Source organism: Anthonomus grandis, unplaced genomic scaffold (genome assembly GCF_022605725.1).
Source record: "Anthonomus grandis grandis unplaced genomic scaffold, icAntGran1.3 ctg00000334.1, whole genome shotgun sequence".
NCBI classification, from domain to species: domain Eukaryota; kingdom Metazoa; phylum Arthropoda; class Insecta; order Coleoptera; family Curculionidae; genus Anthonomus; species Anthonomus grandis.
The window spans coordinates 1,059-20,254 of NW_026088466.1; the positions used below are offsets into that span (position 1 = coordinate 1,059).

The 19,196-nt window shown below is 33.7% G+C and overlaps 1 protein-coding gene and 1 long non-coding RNA gene across 2 annotated transcripts; one reads left to right on the forward strand and one right to left on the reverse strand.

Annotated features, from left to right (window-relative positions):
• Positions 1-1,012: 1,012 nt before the first annotated feature.
• Positions 1,013-10,358, reverse strand: LOC126749578 (uncharacterized). The gene is made up of 3 exons (XR_007665156.1): positions 10,210-10,358; positions 9,251-9,321; positions 1,013-1,062 (listed from the first exon to the last, which is right to left on the reverse strand). It is a non-coding gene; the product is annotated as an uncharacterized LOC126749578 (long non-coding RNA).
• Positions 9,520-10,079, forward strand: LOC126749577 (uncharacterized). Its single transcript, XM_050459289.1, has one exon. The coding sequence runs from the start codon at positions 9,524-9,526 to the stop codon at positions 10,046-10,048; it is 525 nt and encodes a 174-aa protein (XP_050315246.1). The 5' UTR covers positions 9,520-9,523; the 3' UTR covers positions 10,049-10,079.
• Positions 10,359-19,196: the final 8,838 nt, after the last annotated feature.

The following is a 19,196-nucleotide window of genomic DNA, read 5'->3' on the forward strand; positions in this document are numbered from 1 at the left end:
TAGGGTTTTTTGGAAAAACGATTTTTTTTTGTAAAAGACAAAAGGCGTTTTTTAACAGAACTACCCTTAGCCCCCCACCCACCCCACACACTTTACCAGTAAGAAATTCTTCTGAAAAATCACTGTTTTTCGTTCATAATATCCATTCTAATAAGACTGTTTTTTGTACTAAATATTTTTATATAAAATTTAAGTAATGTATAACCTCCTAAAAATCCCTGCTTATTAGTTGCCAATATAGTTCAAAGTCCAAAATCTGTCTGTCAAAGTCTTCACTGGCACAATTTTCACATTTAAACTGTCATAAATTTTCCTTCTCGCTTATTTTCCCCCCCCCTATATTCACCGAGAACTCGTGGGGGGTAACAGTGAAACAACCACCAATAAACAAAAACACAAATTTATTATTAATTAAAACAATTTTAACGTTACTTATAAATACGTTTGAAGGCATACGTTTCGGGATCATAAGTATACACGGGACTCTTAACCGGTTCGACATTTTCATACTTCAATCGGGCACTGAAGGCCATATTGGCCTGGTCGTCTTTTGTACTGTAGGCAACCCTCTGCAGCAACCCACTGGGATGATAAACGTAGTAAACTCCATTTTCTTCTGATTGTTGTGCAGAAACATCTGTTGTAGTAAAATCTGCTTCAGTAGTAGTGGATTCAGGAGGTCCATAGGTGGCAGCAGGTTCATTCAGAGGTGCCACCAAAGAGTCTTTTGGACTCGAATAGGTCCGATCTATTTGCAAAACGTTCAGTTTCTTACTCTCTTCCTCTGACTGGGAATTGAACCGAATACTGTCCCTGGGTGGTTCATTAGGACCTTCGAATCTTCTGATGTCAATAGGCGTTTCAGAAGTGGGATTTGCGCCTTGTTGTCCATTAACCGTTTGTGGTAGAACAAGTGAAGGTCCTGAAGGACGCCATCCGGATGGTCGGTATCCTGGTTCTTCGGCCTTTATCACTGCGATAGCGAGCAACGGTAGCAAGAGTTTCGACATTTTAAGACTGTGAAGAAACGGGTGCGAAATGCGCTTTTATAGCGTTTATGACCTAGAAGGAACTTCGTGAAGGTCAAATAAGTATTTGTGAAAAAAAAAACAACATGCGTGTCAGGTTATAAATATTAATCAAATAATGGATTGTGACTAGAATTGCTCGTTTTTTTTTTTTAAAATTAAAATCACTCGCTTTATTAACCGAGTCGTATAATCATTTATTTATTTATGCTTTAACTTTAGGTAAAACTCCCGGAAATTAAAAATTATAGATAAAAAACAGTGATTTTGCAGAAAAATTTCTCACTGGTAAGCTGTGTGGGGTGGGCGGGGGGTGTAAGGGTGGTATTTTTAAAAAACGGTTTTTTTTTGTAAAAGACAAAAAGCAATTTTCAACAAAATTACTCTTAGCCCCCCACCCACCCCACACACTTAACCAGTAATAAATTCTTCTGCAAAATCACTGTTTTTTGTTTATAATTTTTAATTTATTAACACTGTTTGTATTTAATATTTATATATAAAATTTTATTAAATTTCTGTATAGTATACTGATGGTATAATATCAACTGCTAATTATTCCTTCATTAATATTAGGAACAGGTTTGGTCTTGAAGGTGATGACTCACTTCAAAGTCTCATATCTCAAAAACTAACGGAGGTATTTTCATGAAAGTAAAAGTATTTTATTAAGAAAAGAGTGCAGTATAAACCTTGTTAAAGGTCTAAATTAATTCAAGCAATATTTACTGAAATATGATTTTTTTATGCAGTGGTTTCATAGTACAAACAGTGATTTTGCAGAGGAATTCTTACTAGTTAAGTGTGTGGGGTGGGTGGGGGGCTAAGAGTAATTTTGTTGAAAATTGCCTTTTGTCTTTAAAAAAAAAACATTTTTTGAAAACACTACCCGTACACCCCCCACCCACCCCACACAATTTACCAGTAAGAAATTCTTTTAAAAATCACCCTTTTTTCATCAGTAATCCTTAATTTATTAACACTGTTTTTGTACTAAATATTTAAAGAAAAAGTTTACATTAGCAAAATAACCCATAAGAAAAATTGTGACTCAATAAATATTATTTAAATTTAACAATATTTTTATATATAAATATAAAATACAAAACAGTGTTAATTATTTAAAAATTATAGAAAAAAAACAGTGATTTTGCAGAAGAATTCTTACTGGTTAGGTGTGTGTGGTGGGTGGGGGGTGTAAGGGTGGTATTTTAAAAAACGTTTTTTTTGTAAAAGCTAAAAACCTATTTTTTAACAAAACTACCCTTAGCCCCCCCACCCACCCCACACACTTAACCAGTAAGAATTCTTCTGCAAAATCACTGTTTTTTGTCTATAATTTTTAATTAATTAACACCGTTTTTTTTACTAAATATTTATATATAAAATTTAAATAAACGAAATAACCCAGAAGAAAAATTGTGACCCAATACATATTATTTAAATTTAACAATAATTTTTTATATAAATATAAAATACAAAAACAGTGTTAATAAATTAAAAATTATAGACAAAAAAAAACAGTGATTTTGCAGAAGAATTTCTTACTGGTTAAGAGTGTGGGGTGGGTGGGGGGGTGTACGGGTAGTCTTTTCGAAAAACGTTTTTTTTTTTGTAAAAGACAAAAGGCATTTTTTAATAAAACTACCCTTAGCCCCCCACCCACCCCACACACCTAACCAGTAAGAACTCTTCTGCAAAATCACTGTTTTTTGTTTATAATTTTATTTAATTAACACTGTTTTTGTATTTAATATTTATATTATAAAATTAGTAACTTTAAAATTGTTTTAATAATAAATTTGTGTTTTTGTTTATTGTTGGTTGTTTCACTGTGACCCTCACGAGGATTTTATATTAAAGTGCGCTTTCTTACGTTGTTTTACTCGATTTTCCCGGTGAGTATATGGGGAGAAAATAAACAAAAAGGAAATTGGTTTATGACAGTTTGATGTGAAAATTGTGCCAGTGAAGACAAAAATGTCGATTTTTTTTGCTAAAATAAAAGTTCCGATTTATGAGGTTTATATATTAATAATAATAAATTATTTATATTTATATTTTAATTGTTTATCTTAAAGGAACACCTTGTTTAGTATCAAATATCTTAATAATTCTATTTAATTGTTGACCTTTTCTAAGTAATCGATTGCGACGTGTGCGGGTTATCAATAAACGTAACCTTCAAATATTAAGACAAACAAATTATTGGTGTAGATAAAGAGAGTCGATTTTTCAAGAGAGACAAAATTTATACAAAATACATTTCTGAATATTCAGTTGAATGTTTGAAAAAAACCACCCATACACCCCCCACCCACCCCACACACTCACCCAGTAATTAATTGTTCTGCAAAATCACTGTTTTTTGTATGAAATATTTATTTATCTAATTATTATTAAATGTAAATAATATATACAAAATCATGGTTTTTCTTCTTCTGGGTTATTTAATTTATTTAAATTTTATATATAAATATTTAATAAAAAAACAGTATTAATAAATTAAAAATTATAAACAAAAAACAGTGATTTTGCAAAAGAATTTCTTACTGGTTAAGTGTGTGGGGTGGGTGGGGGGCTAAGGGTAGTTTTGTTAAAAAATGTCTTTTGTCTTTTACAAAAAAAAACCGTTTTTCAAAAAAACCACCCATACACCCCCCACCCACCCCACATACTTACCCAGTAAAAAATTCTTCTGCAAAATCACTGTTTTTTGTATATAATTTTTAATTAATTAACACTGTTTTTTTAGTAAATATTTATATATATAAAATTTAAATAAACGAAATAATCCAGAAGAAAAATTATGACCCAATAAATATTATTTAAATTTGATAATTATTTTATATATTAATATTAAATACAAAAACAGTGTTAATAAATTAAAAATTATAGACCAAAAACACCGATTTTGCAGAAGAATTTCTTACTGGGTAAGTATGTGGGGTGGGTGGGGGGTGTATGGGTGGTTTTTTTGAAAAACGTTTTTTTTTGTAAAAGGCAAAAAGCATTTTTTAATAAAATTACCCTTAGCCCCCCGCCCACCCCACACATTTATTCAGTAAGAAATTCTTCTGCAAAATCACTGATTTTTGTTTATAATTTTTTATTTATTAACACTGTTTTGTATTTAATATTTATATATAAAATTATTATTAAATTTAAATAATATTTATTGGGTCCTAATTTTTTGTCTGAATTATTTCATTAAAACAATGTTAATAAATTAAGTATTATGGACGAAAAAAGGGTGATTTTTTAAAAGAATTTTTTACTGGTAAATTGTGCGGGGTGGGTGGCGGGTGTACGGGTAGTTTTTTCGAAAAACGGTTTTTTTTTAAAGACAAAAAGCATTTTTGAACAAAACTACCCTTAGCCCCCCACCCACCCCACACACTTAACCAGTAAGGAATTCCCCTGCAAAATCAGTGTTTGTGCTATGAGATCGCTACATAAAAAAACTCATATTTCTGTAAATATTGTTTGAACTAATTTAGACTACTAGTAAATTCCTCAATTAATATTACGCTTTTAGTTTCATGCCAATCCCTCGACTAGTTTTTGAGATTTCGGACTTTGAAGTGACTGATCACCTTTAAGGCCAAACGTCCTCCTAGGAGACCCTCGCATAAAAAAATCAATATTTTCAAAAACAGTGTCCGGACAAATTTAGACTTTTAATAAAATTTTTAGTACCTTCCTTCCCTAACATCATACTTTTAATTTCATGCAAATCCCTTGACTAGTTTTCGAGATTTAGACCTTTGAAGTGAGTGACCACCTTGAAATGTAACCCTTTTGCACTTTATGGGGTGAGGTGCAAACAAAACAAAAGTTCTTATAAAAAGACGATTTCGCTGTGTTTCATAACATCCCCATTCCTATGGAAGCCACGACAATGAAATCGGGTTATCTCGGCAACCCCTGTGCCCTAATCCAGATTAAGTGGGAAGATATCCCGACACTTAAGGGTGTAACGAATACAAATGACACCTCAGTCGAGAATTCTTGTATCCAAGTCTAACTTCATTTATCCCGTACAAAATCAATGGAATATTTCCCGTAAGTAAGTCCCTAATTGTTCCTGGATTCCCGTTAAAATACACTCCTCACTGGGGCAAACATTTTTAACGAGTTGCCTAATGAGAAATATTGAACCTATGCGTGTTATACATGAGAATAATTTACAAAAAGAGGTTTCTTATCCAGTGGAATAAGGAGAGTTGGCAACACATGCAGGTATCCACTAGCATTAAAATTTTGCTAATTGTTCCTTTAGGCGTCGACTTATAAGCCCTTAAAGCTGAACAATGTAACAAAATTAGTTCGTTCACGATATCTCGAGAAGGCAATGAGCAAAAGGGTTGAAATTTTTAAGGGTAACAGATTCAAGAGGCACAAAAGTCCGAATGAGGTTTAGGTACCATTCGGGCACGAAAAGTATTTTTTCCAAGCTATTGAAATTTAGGTCGACCTGGAAACGGCAAAATCCCGTTCTTTCCCAGGTTACATAAGGCGATAACAATAAATCAAACTAATCAAGAATTCGCCCGTCATAAGGCGCTTAATAAATCATCCAGGGAGAAGTGTAAATCGTGCCACTTTGAGTTCCGTCCATATTGTGCGCGGAAAAAGGTGAACGTAATTGATGATCGAGTAAGCGACGGTAATAATACGAATGTGACCCACTCAAATGCTTCGAGCATGAAATAAATAAAAAAGAGTTGGGTCACGCTAACAAGAATCGCACGCTTGACCCGAGTTTGTCCAACAGTATATCATCGATGATGCATTTCATTATAAAAAAAAATTAAATGGAGGGCAATGGGTTTAGGAACCTTAATAAAACTGATTTTGTTCTATATAAGAAACGCGGACGTTTCTGTCTTTATTTGGGTTATCTTCAAAATTATGATAGATTGATTTCTTTTCTGATTTAACACGTTTGTGTGCGGCCCTTTTTTTTCAATTTCTAGCACAAATTGCTTCCGTCGAATTAGAGCGATCCGGCAGCAGATTAATGTTTACGTCAAGTTCCAGTTGATACACGCCGAAACTGTTAGAACCAATTTACCGATTGGATTTGATTTTATTTATTGGACTTTCTGCGAAATTTATCGCGTTTAATGTGTCGAAATTAGACTTATGTGCCTCCGGGTTTAGCGGAGATTTCGTACGAGGTTTTATTGGGAAAATTTCATTTATATTTAATGTGGTCTATTTCGGGATATATCCGGACTAGTTAATGAATCATTAATTTTTAATTTTTTTACAAACTATTGTTAATTTCTTCTAAATCAGTTATTTTTTGCAAAAAAAAATTTTTTTTTGGTAATTTTACCCTTGCCCCCCCACCCACCCCGCACATTTACCCAGTGAGAAATTCTTCTGCAAAATCTCTGTTTTTTGGTTATAATTTTTAATTTATTAGCACTGTTTTGTATTTAATGTTTATATAAAAAATTATTGTTAAATTTAAATAATATTTATTAGGTCATAATTTTTCTTCTGGATTATTACGTTTATTTAAATTTTATATATAAATATTTAATACAAAAACAGTGATTTCGCAGAAGAGTTTCTTACTGGTTAAGTGTGTGGGGTGGGCGGGGGGTGTACGAAAGAATTTTTTTGAAAAACGGTTTTTTTTTTATAAAAGACAAAAGGCATTTTTTAACAAAACTACCCTTAGCCCCCCACCCACCCCACACACTTAACCAGTAAAAAATTCTTCTGCAAAATCCCTTTTTTTGAGTTTATAATTTTTAATTTATTAACACTGTTTTTGTATTAAATATTTATCTATAAAATTTAAATAAATGAAATAATCCAGAAGAAAAATTATGACCCAATAAATATTATCTAAATTTAACAATAATTTTTTATATAAACATTAAATACAAAACAGTGCTAATAAATTAAAAATTATAAACAAAAAACAGAGATTTTGCAGAAGAATTTCTTAATGGTAAACAGTGTGGGGTGGGTGGGGTGCAAGAATTAATTATAATTTGGGTATTTTTAACTACCTAATTCTACAAATTAAATATTTTCATAAACTATTTAAGTAAATTAAAACAAATACCAATGAAGAAGATTAATTAGATAAAAAGTATACAAAGTTTTTCATGCTGTGTATATAAATAAAAAATTTTATAGAAACAAATTTACAAAAATACAAATTTAATATTTTATTAAATAATTCACTTATTTAGCTTACATAAAATTATCTGAAATTTATGTTATTTTATATTATACTTTGCAAAAAAAAACGTTTTTCAATAGCATTACCCTTGACCCCCAACCCACCCCACACTCTTAACCAATAAGAAAATCTTCTGCAAAATCACTGTTTTTTTTGTCTATAATTTTTAATTTATTAGCACTGTTTTGTATTTAATGTTTATATAAAAAATTATTGTTAAATTTAGATAATATTTATTGGGTCATAATTTTTCTTCTGGATTATTTCATCTATTTAAATTTTATATATAAATAATTAATACACAAACAATGTTAATTAATTAAAAATTATAAACTCAAAAAAAGGGATTTTGCAGAAGAATTTCTGACTGGTTAAGTGTATGGGGTGGGTGGGGGGCTAAGGGTAGTTCTGTTAAAAAATGCTTTTTGTTTTTTACAACAAAAACCGTTTTTCGAAAACAATACCCGTACACTCCCCACCCACCCCACACAATTTACCAGTAAGAATTTTTTTAAAAATCACCCTTTTTTCATCCATAATCCTTAATTTATATTAACACTATTTTTGTACTAAATATTTATAGAAAAAGTTTACATTAATGAAATAACATATAATAAAAATTATGACCCAATAAATATTATTTAAATTTAACAATAATTTTATATATAAATAATAAATACAAAACAGTGTTAATTAATTAAAAATTATAAACAAAAAACAGTGATTTTGCGGAAGAATTTAATACTGGGTAAATGTGTGGGGTGGGTGGGGGGCTAAGGGTAGTTTCGTTAAAAAATGCCTTTTGTCTTTTACAAAAAAAAACGTTTTTTAAAAATACTACCCGTACACCCCCCACCCACCCCACACACTTACCCAGTAAGAAATTCTTCTGCAAAATCACTGTTTTTTGTTTATAATTTTTAATTTATTAACGCTGTTTTGTATATAATATTTATATATCAAAATCATATCAAATTTAAATAATATATACTAAATCATAGTTTTTGTTGTTCTAAGTTATTTCGTTTATTTAAATTTTATATATAAATATTTAGTACAAAAACAGTGTTAATAAATTAAAAATTATAGACAAAAAACACTGATTTTGCAGAAGAATTTCTTACTGGTTAAGTGTGTGGGGTGGGTGGGGGGTGTACGGGTAGTATTTTTAAAAAACGTTTTTTTTTGTAAAAGACAAAAGGCATTTTTTAACGAAACTACCCTTAGCTCCCCACCCACCACACACACTTTACCAGTAAGAAATTCTTTTAAAAAATCACTGTTTTTTGTTTATAATTTTTAATTTATTAACACTGTTTTGTATTTATTATATATATATAAAATTATTGTTAAATTTAAATAATATTTATTGGGTCATAATTTTTTGTTTGGATTATTTCGTTTATTTAAATTTTATATATAAATGTTTAGTAAAAAAAGTTTATTAATAAATTAAAAATTATAAACAAAAAACAGTGATTTTGCAGAAGAATTTAATACTGGGTAAATGTGTGGGTGGGTGGGGGGCTAAGGGTAGTTTCGTTAAAAAATGCCTTTTGTCTTTTACAAAAAAGCCGTTTTTAAAAAATACTACCCGTACACCCCCCACCCACCCCACACACTTACCCAGTAATAAATTCTTCTGCAAAATCACTGTTTTTTGTTTATAATTTATAATTAATTAGCACTGTTTTTTTACTAAATATTTATATATCAAACTATATTAAATTTCTGTATAGTATACTGATGGCATAATATCAACTTCTATTATATTCCTTCATTAATATTAGAAGCAGACTGACTTTCTTCAAAGTCTCATATCTCAGAAACTAATGGAGGAATTTCCATGAAAGTAAAAGTGTTTTATTAAGAAAAGAGTGCAGTATAAATCTTATTAAAAGTCTAAATTAATTCAAGCAATATTTACAGAAATATGAATTTTTTTTAAAAGATATCCTAGTTTTAATAAAAAACGCCTTTTTTCACTTAAGACCCATATTGACTACCCACTTACCGCCCCAGCTAATTTCGAGTGCACTCGAGTTGCATATGTCGACCCTCTCCCTTCCACGACACTTCAAAGGCCTGAAATATAACGAGATCAACTGAGTAAGAGCTACAAATTACATTTAATAAACAAATACTAATTAATATTCCTAACGAGTGTGAATTATTTGCCGAATTTTCTAGCTCCTTATATGCATGTTAAGGCCATTACCCAAAATTGAAAATATATATATATATATATAAGCTGAAGGAATAATTTAGTAGTAGTATCATGAGAACCATGCACAAGCTAATTATTTCGCTCTCAATGTCTTTAGTGATAAGTTCCGCGGAACCAGTCAGGTGGAGATCAAGTCCAAGATTCGCCCAACGTCAAGAAGTTGCCCCCGCTCAATGGAAACCTTCCATGGACCTCAATGGAACTCCTCCCGCACCACCGGCAAGCTATGGACCTCCTCCTCCAGCACCCAGTTATGGACCTCCCCCCGCTCCACAAGAGGAACCTTCTTCATTGACCACTACCACTGAAATTTCCATTACGACCGAGGGAAATTCGGAAAGTGTCGATGCGGTGGGGGGTGGTGAGGGGCACAGTGGAAAACTGGTTAATGGACATTATTACATTTACCATCCAAGCGGTTTGCTGCAGAAGGTTTATTATGCCTCAAACAATGACGATTCAAGGATGTCGCTTGCTGTTAAGTTGAAGTATGAAGATGTGGAACCGATTAGGGCACCCGTGTACACCTACGATCCAGAGACGTACGTTTTACGTAAAGTATTTGATCCTTTATTGGAACAATAAAGTGTAATAAATAAATTTGTTTAATTTGGTATTTAACTGTTTGTCACCCTAACTATACACGCATTTAATGAGTTTGGCAAATAATAATCGTAGTATCATATGCAAATAACTGTTTTTTTTTCTTTTTTAATTAGAATCCGTTTGCGTAGTTTGAAACTTACAGGCCCAAAAGCCCTTGACGCAAAGAACGTCTGAAAGGGCGGTTTTCCGGATCAACCCCCGACAAGTCGGCCTTTTCGTGCAATGAACTTTTCAAAATTTCGCTCGGTACCTTGGGGTACTAAAACGGTTCTGGAACCTAAACGGTTTGACTTATGACCTGACGGCTTAATGACGTATGTTCTACGTACATGAGGCTTTCTTTTTTATATAAGTCATTTTTTATTAAAAAAATTACGTCACGAGATAAACGGGCCTAAACAAGATAAAAAATCAACGGATGTTCCCTTGACCTTGGCCCAATGCATCGTCACTTTTCGGGTTATTTATGATTTAAATTATCACATAAATCAGTCGAGTACTTTTGGCAAGCAATAGCCTCTAAACTAAGTCACTTTCCATTAAGGTAAGTTCACTTAATTCGACTGATTTAACCATAGAGAGGAGCTGAATTATGCCTAAAACCCGATACGTAATTTCCCTGCTGTTTTATCAAAAATTATTAAAACAGTCTTATTAGCTTATATTCAAAGCGATGTGTACCACGAATTCCCAAATAAAGTTTGTAATGTCAGAGCGAGACTATTTGTATAAAATTATCGATCTTACTTGAGGAAAAACGTCTTTAGGGCTCCCCAAAGGGCCGTTTGCCGAGCTCGTAGTCACGCTCTCGTTTTTAACAGGGACAAGGGATAAGCGCCCGGTTTTATGGTCCCTCCAGGTCGGAAAACTTGTTTTTCTTTCGAGAATATCCAGGATAAAGAGGGTTGGGAATAAGTAAATCGGTTGACGTCTTAATATATAATTACAATGTTAAATAAGAGTATTAAAGAGTCGAGTAAAGGCGAGCAATTACAAGTGAAGGACACACATGACCAAGGATCTTCTGAAATTGGCTTTTTAATTTTTTTATAGCTTTCGTATGGGAGATAGAGAGTTTTGTTATTAGAGTTTTTTGATTGGATTTTTATGACCAATATGTAGCAAAAAAAAATTTTGGATTTGGCTAATTTTTTTAAATTTTGAAATTTTTGACCAGTTTTGATCAAAAACAGAAAAATGCCAATAACTCCTTTATTGGTCGTTTTTCGAAAAAATGCCTAAATTACTTTTAATTTTGCCCTTAAAGGGAGCATCTATTGCAAAAATAAAAATTCTCAAATTTCCCATAGATTTTGAGAAAATTGAGTTTTTTAGTTTTGAAGTTTTTCTTGATTTTCTCCCACTGTATGGGAGATAAAATTATAATTTTTACTTCAAAAGATACTCTGTATGAGTCCAAACAACTTTTATATAAGCAATATTTTTCTAAGACCCATAGATTTTTTGTAAAAAAATAAAATGTGATTTTGAAACAAATACCATGGGTGTACCCCTTAAAATTTCTATAATGCATGTGCTCTTATGGAAATTATACTTTTTATTTTTTTTTAGCTTTTCTATCGGAAATAGAGAATTTTGATATAAGAGTTTTTTGATTGGATTTTTATGGGCAATATGTAGCAAAAAAAATTTTTGGATTTGGGCGATTTTTTAAAATTTTCAAATTTTTGGCCAGTTTTGGCCAAAAACCGAAAAATGTCGATAACTTTTTTCCTATTCGTTTTTTGAAAAAATATGTAAAATACTTTTCGTTTGAGGCTTAAAAAAGGCATCTAGTGCAAAAATAAAAAATATGAAATTTTTCATGCATTTTGAGAAAATGGCGTTTTCTTGTTCAGAGGTTTTTCTTGATTTTCTCCCACTGTATGGGAATTAAAATTATAATTTTTACTTTTGCAGATACTCTGCATGATTTCAAACAACTTTTATGTAAACAATATTTTTCTCAGACCCATAGATTTTTAAAAAAAAATTAAAGTCTGATTTTAAAAGAAAAATAATAGGTAATGCACGTGTTCTTATGAAAACTACACTTTTTATTTTTTTTTAGCTTTTCTATGTGAAATAGAGAATTTTGGTATGAGAGTTTTTTGATTGGATTTCTATGGGCAATATATAGCAAAAAAAATTTTTGGATTTGGCCAATTTTTCAAAATTTTGAAAATTTCCAGCCAGTTTTGGCCAAAAACCGAAAAATGTCAATAACTTTCTTCCTGTTCGTTTTTTGAAAAAATATGTAATATACTTTTCGTTTGAGGCTTAAAAAAGGCATCTAGTGCAAAAATAAAAAATATGAAAATTTTCATGGATTTTGAGAAAATGGCGTTTTTTTGTTCAGAGGTTTTTCTTGATTTTCTCCCACTGTATGGGAGATAAAATTATAATTTTTACTTCAAAAGATACTCTACATGATTCCAAACAACTTTTGTATAAACAATATCTCTCTCAAACCAATAGATTTTTTGTAAAAAAATAAAATATGATTTTGAAACAAAAACCATGGGTGTACCCCTGTAGTTTCTATAATGCACACTTTTTATTTTTTTTTTAGCTTTCCTATGGGAAATAGAGGAGTTTGATATAAGACTTTTTTGATTGGATTTTTAAGAGCAATATACAGCAAAAATTTTTTTTTGATTCGAGCATTTTTCAAAATTTTCCAATTTTCGAGCCAGTTTTGGCCAAAAACCGAAAAAAATTAATAACTCCTTTATTAGTTGTTTTTCGAATAAATGTTTAAAATAATTTTAATTTTGCACTTAAAGGGAGCATCCATTACAAAAATAAAAACTCTGAAATTTCCCATAGATTTTGAGAAAAATGAATTTTTTGGTTTTGATGTTTTTCGGGATTTTCTCCCACTGTATGGAAAATAAAATTATAACTTCTACTGATAAAGATAATAAGCACGATTCCAAACAACTTTTATATAAAGAATATCTTTCTCAGACCCATAGTTTTTTTGTAAAAAATTAAAATGTGATTTTTAGAGAAAAATCATGGGTGTACCCCTTTAGTTTCTATAATGCACACTTTTTATTTTTTTTTAGCTTGCCTATAAGAAATAGAGAATTTTGTTATAAGAGTTTTTTAATGTCCTTTTCATAAGCAATACACAGCAAAAAAAATTTGGATTCTGTCAATTTTTCAAAATTTCCCAATTTTCAGCCCCTAAAACCGAAAAAATCCAATAACTTGTTTCCCGTTCGTTTTTCGCAAAAATGTGTAAAACACTTTTCGTTTTACCCTTAAAAAACACATCCACTGCAAAAACAAAAAATACAAAATTTCCCATACATTTCGCCCAATCGCATGACAACCAGTGAATTCCAGTAAAAAAAAACTCCCTTAAGATTTTGAAAAATTAAATAATCATCTCACATTAAGGATCCCGTTTAGCCGAGAGTTATACCGGTCAGACAACTTCACATCTTACGTGCGTATAAACACAGAAAGAGAGAAAGACCGTGTGTCATCTTTCTACTCACTATACAGTGCATTTACATATGTTCTTTCCATACACTCACACCCTGAAACAAACCTTGTCCACATCTCAACGCTTTCAAGTAAAAGTCAATTTAGGTGAGTAAAAGAAAGAAATAAACGTGCTGCTATACCGGTCTGGCACGCACAGCTCTTACGTGCGCAAAAGAGACAGACAACTTGCTTGAGTGCGTTTACATAGTTTTTTTTTATACACTTCATAAATGAACCCCGTTAATAATTCAAGGGTTTCTTGCCCTCGTCCAATTTAGGTGCACGAAAAAAGGGAAAATAAACCGACGTGGGGAAACCATAAAGAGAAACCCGATAATGTCCTGTTCCAATCGAAGCAGTAGTTTTTCTATGGGGTAAAAAAGGACGGGACCTTCTTGGAAATTAAGTTCACTGTTAATTAAATTAGGTAATGGATCATACAGGGTTTTTACGTTTTTTTTTTATATTCTATATAAGTAAAAACTGGTCTGGTATCGATTTTTTAACGGGGCTTTCACGTGCTAAAAAGCTCGACGGAGTGCAAGGAAATAATTGAGCCGTTTTCACTTAAATGCCCCCCTTTTTATGCGATAAAGCGCAAGCAGTTTGTGTCTTTTGAAGATTGTTAGAAGGAGAAAAATGACAGATAATGGAGGGAGCAGGAGTTTTATTTAACATAAAACATACAGAAAAAACGATTAAAATGCAAACAGTAGATGCCCAAAAGGGGACGGAAGTAGATAGCCGCTAAATTGGTGAAAAAATTCGATACGGGGGGGTATACCCGAAAAATGAAAAAACCCAAACTTTGAAGGTCGATATCTCGGCTTCTATATGAGCTACCAGGAAAATTCCAACGGTTTTGTCTTAGTTTCGTCCTTCTGAATCCAACGAGACCATCCGCAAGGTCGTAGCTTCTACAAAAGCCGAGATATGGCATTTTTGTAGCCCATTTTTGGCCTCAAAAACGGACGTCGAAAATGACTTTTTCAGGATTTTCAAAGTGCTCTCATTCCCTTAGTTCAGCTCGGATCCTGTTATAACCCGGTGTTTTCGTAATCTAGGTGATCAGAATAACACGCTGGTATAGTTAGTTTGATTTCGAAAAAATCAATTTTTGGTGAAAAAATTTGATACGGGGGGGTATACCCGAAAAATGAAAAAACCCAAACTTTGAAGGCTCATATCTCAGCTTCTATATGAGCTATCGGGAAAATTCCAACGGTTTTGTCTTAGTTTCGTCCTTCTAAATCCAACGAGACCATCCGCAAGGTCGTAGCTTCTACAAAAGCCGAGATATGGCATTTTTGTAGCCCATTTTTGGCCTCAAAAACGGACGTCGAAAATGACTTTTTCAGGATTTTCAAAGTGCTCTCATTCCCTTAGTTCAGCTCGGATCCTGTTATAACCCGGTGTTTTCGTAATCTAGGTGATCAGAATAACACGCTGGTATAGTTAGTTTGATTTCGAAAAAATCAATTTTTGGTGAAAAAATTCGATACGGGGGGGTATACCCGAAAAATGAAAAAACCCAAACTTTGAAGGTCGATATCTCGGCTTCTATATGAGCTATCGGGAAAATTCTAACGGTTTTGTCTTAGTTTCGTTTTTCAGAATCCAACGAGACCATCCGCAAGGTCGTAGCTTCTACGAGAGCCAAAATATGGCATTTTTGTAGCCCATTTTTGGCCTCAAAAACGGACGTCGAAAACGACTTTTTCAGGATTTTCAAAGTGCTCTCATTCCCTTAGTTCTGCTCGGATCCTGTTATAACCCAGTGTTTTCGTAATCTAGGTGATCAGAATAACACGCTGGTATAGTTAGTTTGATTTCGAAAAAATCAATTTTTGGTGAAAAAATTCGATACGGGGGGGTATACCCGAAAAATGAAAAAACCCAAACTTTGAAGGCTCATATCTCAGCTTCTATATGAGCTATCGGGAAAATTCCAACGGTTTTGTCTTAGTTTCGTCCTTCTAAATCCAACGAGACCATCCGCAAGGTCGTAGCTTCTACAAAAGCCGAGATATGGCATTTTTGTAGCCCATTTTTGGCCTCAAAAACGGACGTCGAAAATGACTTTTTCAGGATTTTCAAAGTGCTCTCATTCCCTTAGTTCAGCTCGGATCCTGTTATAACCCGGTGTTTTCGTAATCTAGGTGATCAGAATAACACGCTGGTATAGTTAGTTTGATTTCGAAAAAATCAATTTTTGGTGAAAAAATTTGATACGGGGGGGTATACCCGAAAAATGAAAAAACCCAAACTTTGAAGGCTCATATCTCAGCTTCTATATGAGCTATCGGGAAAATTCCAACGGTTTTGTCTTAGTTTCGTTTTTCAGAATCCAACGAGACCATCCGCAAGGTCGTGCTTCTACGAGAGCCGAGATATGGCATTTTTGTAGCCCATTTTTGGCCTCAAAAACGGACGTCGAAAATGACTTTTTCAGGATTTTCAAAGTGCTCTCATTCCCTTAGTTCTGCTCGGATCCTGTTATAACCCGGTGTTTTCGTAATCTAGGTGATCAGAATAACACGCTGGTATAGTTAGTTTGATTTTGAAAAAATCAATTTTTGGTGAAAAAATTCGATACGGGGGGGTATACCCGAAAAATGAAAAAACCCAAACTTTGAAGGTCGATATCTCAGCTTCTATATGAGCTATCGGGAAAATTCCAACGGTTTTGTCTTAGTTTCGTCCTTTTGAATCCAACGAGACCATCCGCAAGGTCGTAGCTTCTACGAGAGCCGAGATATGGCATTTTTGTAGCCCATTTTTGGCCTCAAAAACGGACGTCGAAAACGACTTTTTCAGGATTTTCAAAGTGCTCTCATTCCCTTAGTTCTGCTCGGATCCTGTTATAACCCGGTGTTTTCGTAATCTAGGTGATCAGAATAACACGCTGGTATAGTTAGTTTGATTTCGAAAAAAATCAATTTTTGGTGAAAAAATTCGATACGGGGGGGTATACCCGAAAAATGAAAAAACCCAAACTTTGAAGGCTCATATCTCAGCTTCTATATGAGCTATCGGGAAAATTCCAACGGTTTTGTCTTAGTTTCGTCCTTCTAAATCCAACGAGACCATCCGCAAGGTCGTAGCTTCTACGAGAGCCGAGATATGGCATTTTTGTAGCCCATTTTTGGCCTCAAAAACGGACGTCGAAAACGACTTTTTCAGGATTTTCAAAGTGCTCTCATTCCCTTAGTTCTGCTCGGATCCTGTTATAACCCGGTGTTTTCGTAATCTAGGTGATCAGAATAACACGCTGGTATAGTTAGTTTGATTTCGAAAAAATCATTTTTTGGTGAAAAAATTCGATACGGGGGGGTATACCCGAAAAATGAAAAAACCCAAACTTTGAAGGCTCATATCTCAGCTTCTATATGAGCTATCGGGAAAATTCCAACGGTTTTGTCTTAGTTTCGTCCTTTTGAATCCAACGAGACCATCCGCAAGGTCGTAGCTTCTACGAGAGCCGAGATATGGCATTTTTGTAGCCCATTTTTGGCCTCAAAAACGGACGTCGAAAACGACTTTTTCAGGATTTTTAAAGTGCTCTCATTCCCTTAGTTCTGCTCGGATCCTGTTATAACCCGGTGTTTTCGTAATCTAGGTGATCAGAATAACACGCTGGTATAGTTAGTTTGATTTCGAAAAAAATCAATTTTTGGTGAAAAAATTCGATACGGGGGGGTATACCCGAAAAATGAAAAAACCCAAACTTTGAAGGCTCATATCTCAGCTTCTATATGAGCTATCGGGAAAATTCCAACGGTTTTGTCTTAGTTTCGTCCTTCTAAATCCAACGAGACCATCCGCAAGGTCGTAGCTTCTACGAGAGCCGAGATATGGCATTTTTGTAGCCCATTTTTGGCCTCAAAAACGGACGTCGAAAACGACTTTTTCAGGATTTTCAAAGTGCTCTCATTCCCTTAGTTCTGCTCGGATCCTGTTATAACCCGGTGTTTTCGTAATCTAGGTGATCAGAATAACACGCTGGTATAGTTAGTTTGATTTCGAAAAAATCATTTTTTGGTGAAAAAATTCGATACGGGGGGGTATACCCGAAAAATGAAAAAACCCAAACTTTGAAGGCTCATATCTCAGCTTCTATATGAGCTATCGGGAAAATTCCAACGGTTTTGTCTTAGTTTCGTCCTTTTGAATCCAACGAGACCATCCGCAAGGTCGTAGCTTCTACGAGAGCCGAGATATGGCATTTTTGTAGCCCATTTTTGGCCTCAAAAACGGACGTCGAAAACGACTTTTTCAGGATTTTTAAAGTGCTCTCATTCCCTTAGTTCTGCTCGGATCCTGTTATAACCCGGTGTTTTCGTAATCTAGGTGATCAGAATAACACGCTGGTATAGTTAGTTTGATTTCGAAAAAAATCAATTTTTGGTGAAAAAATTCGATACGGGGGGGTATACCCGAAAAATGAAAAAACCCAAACTTTGAAGGCTCATATCTCAGCTTCTATATGAGCTATCGGGAAAATTCCAACGGTTTTGTCTTAGTTTCGTCCTTCTAAATCCAACGAGACCATCCGCAAGGTCGTAGCTTCTACGAGAGCCGAGATATGGCATTTTTGTAGCCCATTTTTGGCCTCAAAAACGGACGTCGAAAACGACTTTTTCAGGATTTTCAAAGTGCTCTCATTCCCTTAGTTCTGCTCGGATCCTGTTATAACCCGGTGTTTTCGTAATCTAGGTGATCAGAATAACACGCTGGTATAGTTAGTTTGATTTCGAAAAAATCATTTTTTGGTGAAAAAATTCGATACGGGGGGGTATACCCGAAAAATGAAAAAACCCAAACTTTGAAGGCTCATATCTCAGCTTCTATATGAGCTATCGGGAAAATTCCAACGGTTTTGTCTTAGTTTCGTCCTTTTGAATCCAACGAGACCATCCGCAAGGTCGTAGCTTCTACGAGAGCCGAGATATGGCATTTTTGTAGCCCATTTTTGGCCTCAAAAACGGACGTCGAAAACGACTTTTTCAGGATTTTTAAAGTGCTCTCATTCCCTTAGTTCTGCTCGGATCCTGTTATAACCCGGTGTTTTCGTAATCTAGGTGATCAGAATAACACGCTGGTATAGTTAGTTTGATTTCGAAAAAAATCAATTTTTGGTGGAAAAATTCGATACGGGGGGGGTATACCCGAAAAATGAAAAAACCCAAACTTTGAAGGCTCATATCTCAGCTTCTATATGAGCTATCGGGAAAATTCCAACGGTTTTGTCTTAGTTTCGTCCTTCTAAATCCAACGAGACCATCCGCAAGGTCGTAGCTTCTACGAGAGCCGAGATATGGCATTTTTGTAGCCCATTTTTGGCCTCAAAAACGGACGTCGAAAACGACTTTTTCAGGATTTTCAAAGTGCTCTCATTCCCTTAGTTCTGCTCGGATCCTGTTATAACCCGGTATTTTCGTGGTCTACTTGATGAGAATAATCCGCTGTTATAGTTAGTTGGAATTCGAATAAAAAAAAAATTATGAAATAATTTGAAAGGGGGGGAGGAGGGTATATAATTTCTTACTGATAAACAGTGTGGGGCGGGTGGGGGATATGGGTTGACTCACTCGTTCACATGTGACCGTACCTTTTATTCTCCAGCTCT

Excerpts from the sequence above, each read along its gene's own strand:
- LOC126749577 (XM_050459289.1), top strand. The coding sequence starts at position 9,524 with ATGCACAAGCTAATTATTTCGCTCTCAATGTCTTTAGTGATAAGTTCC.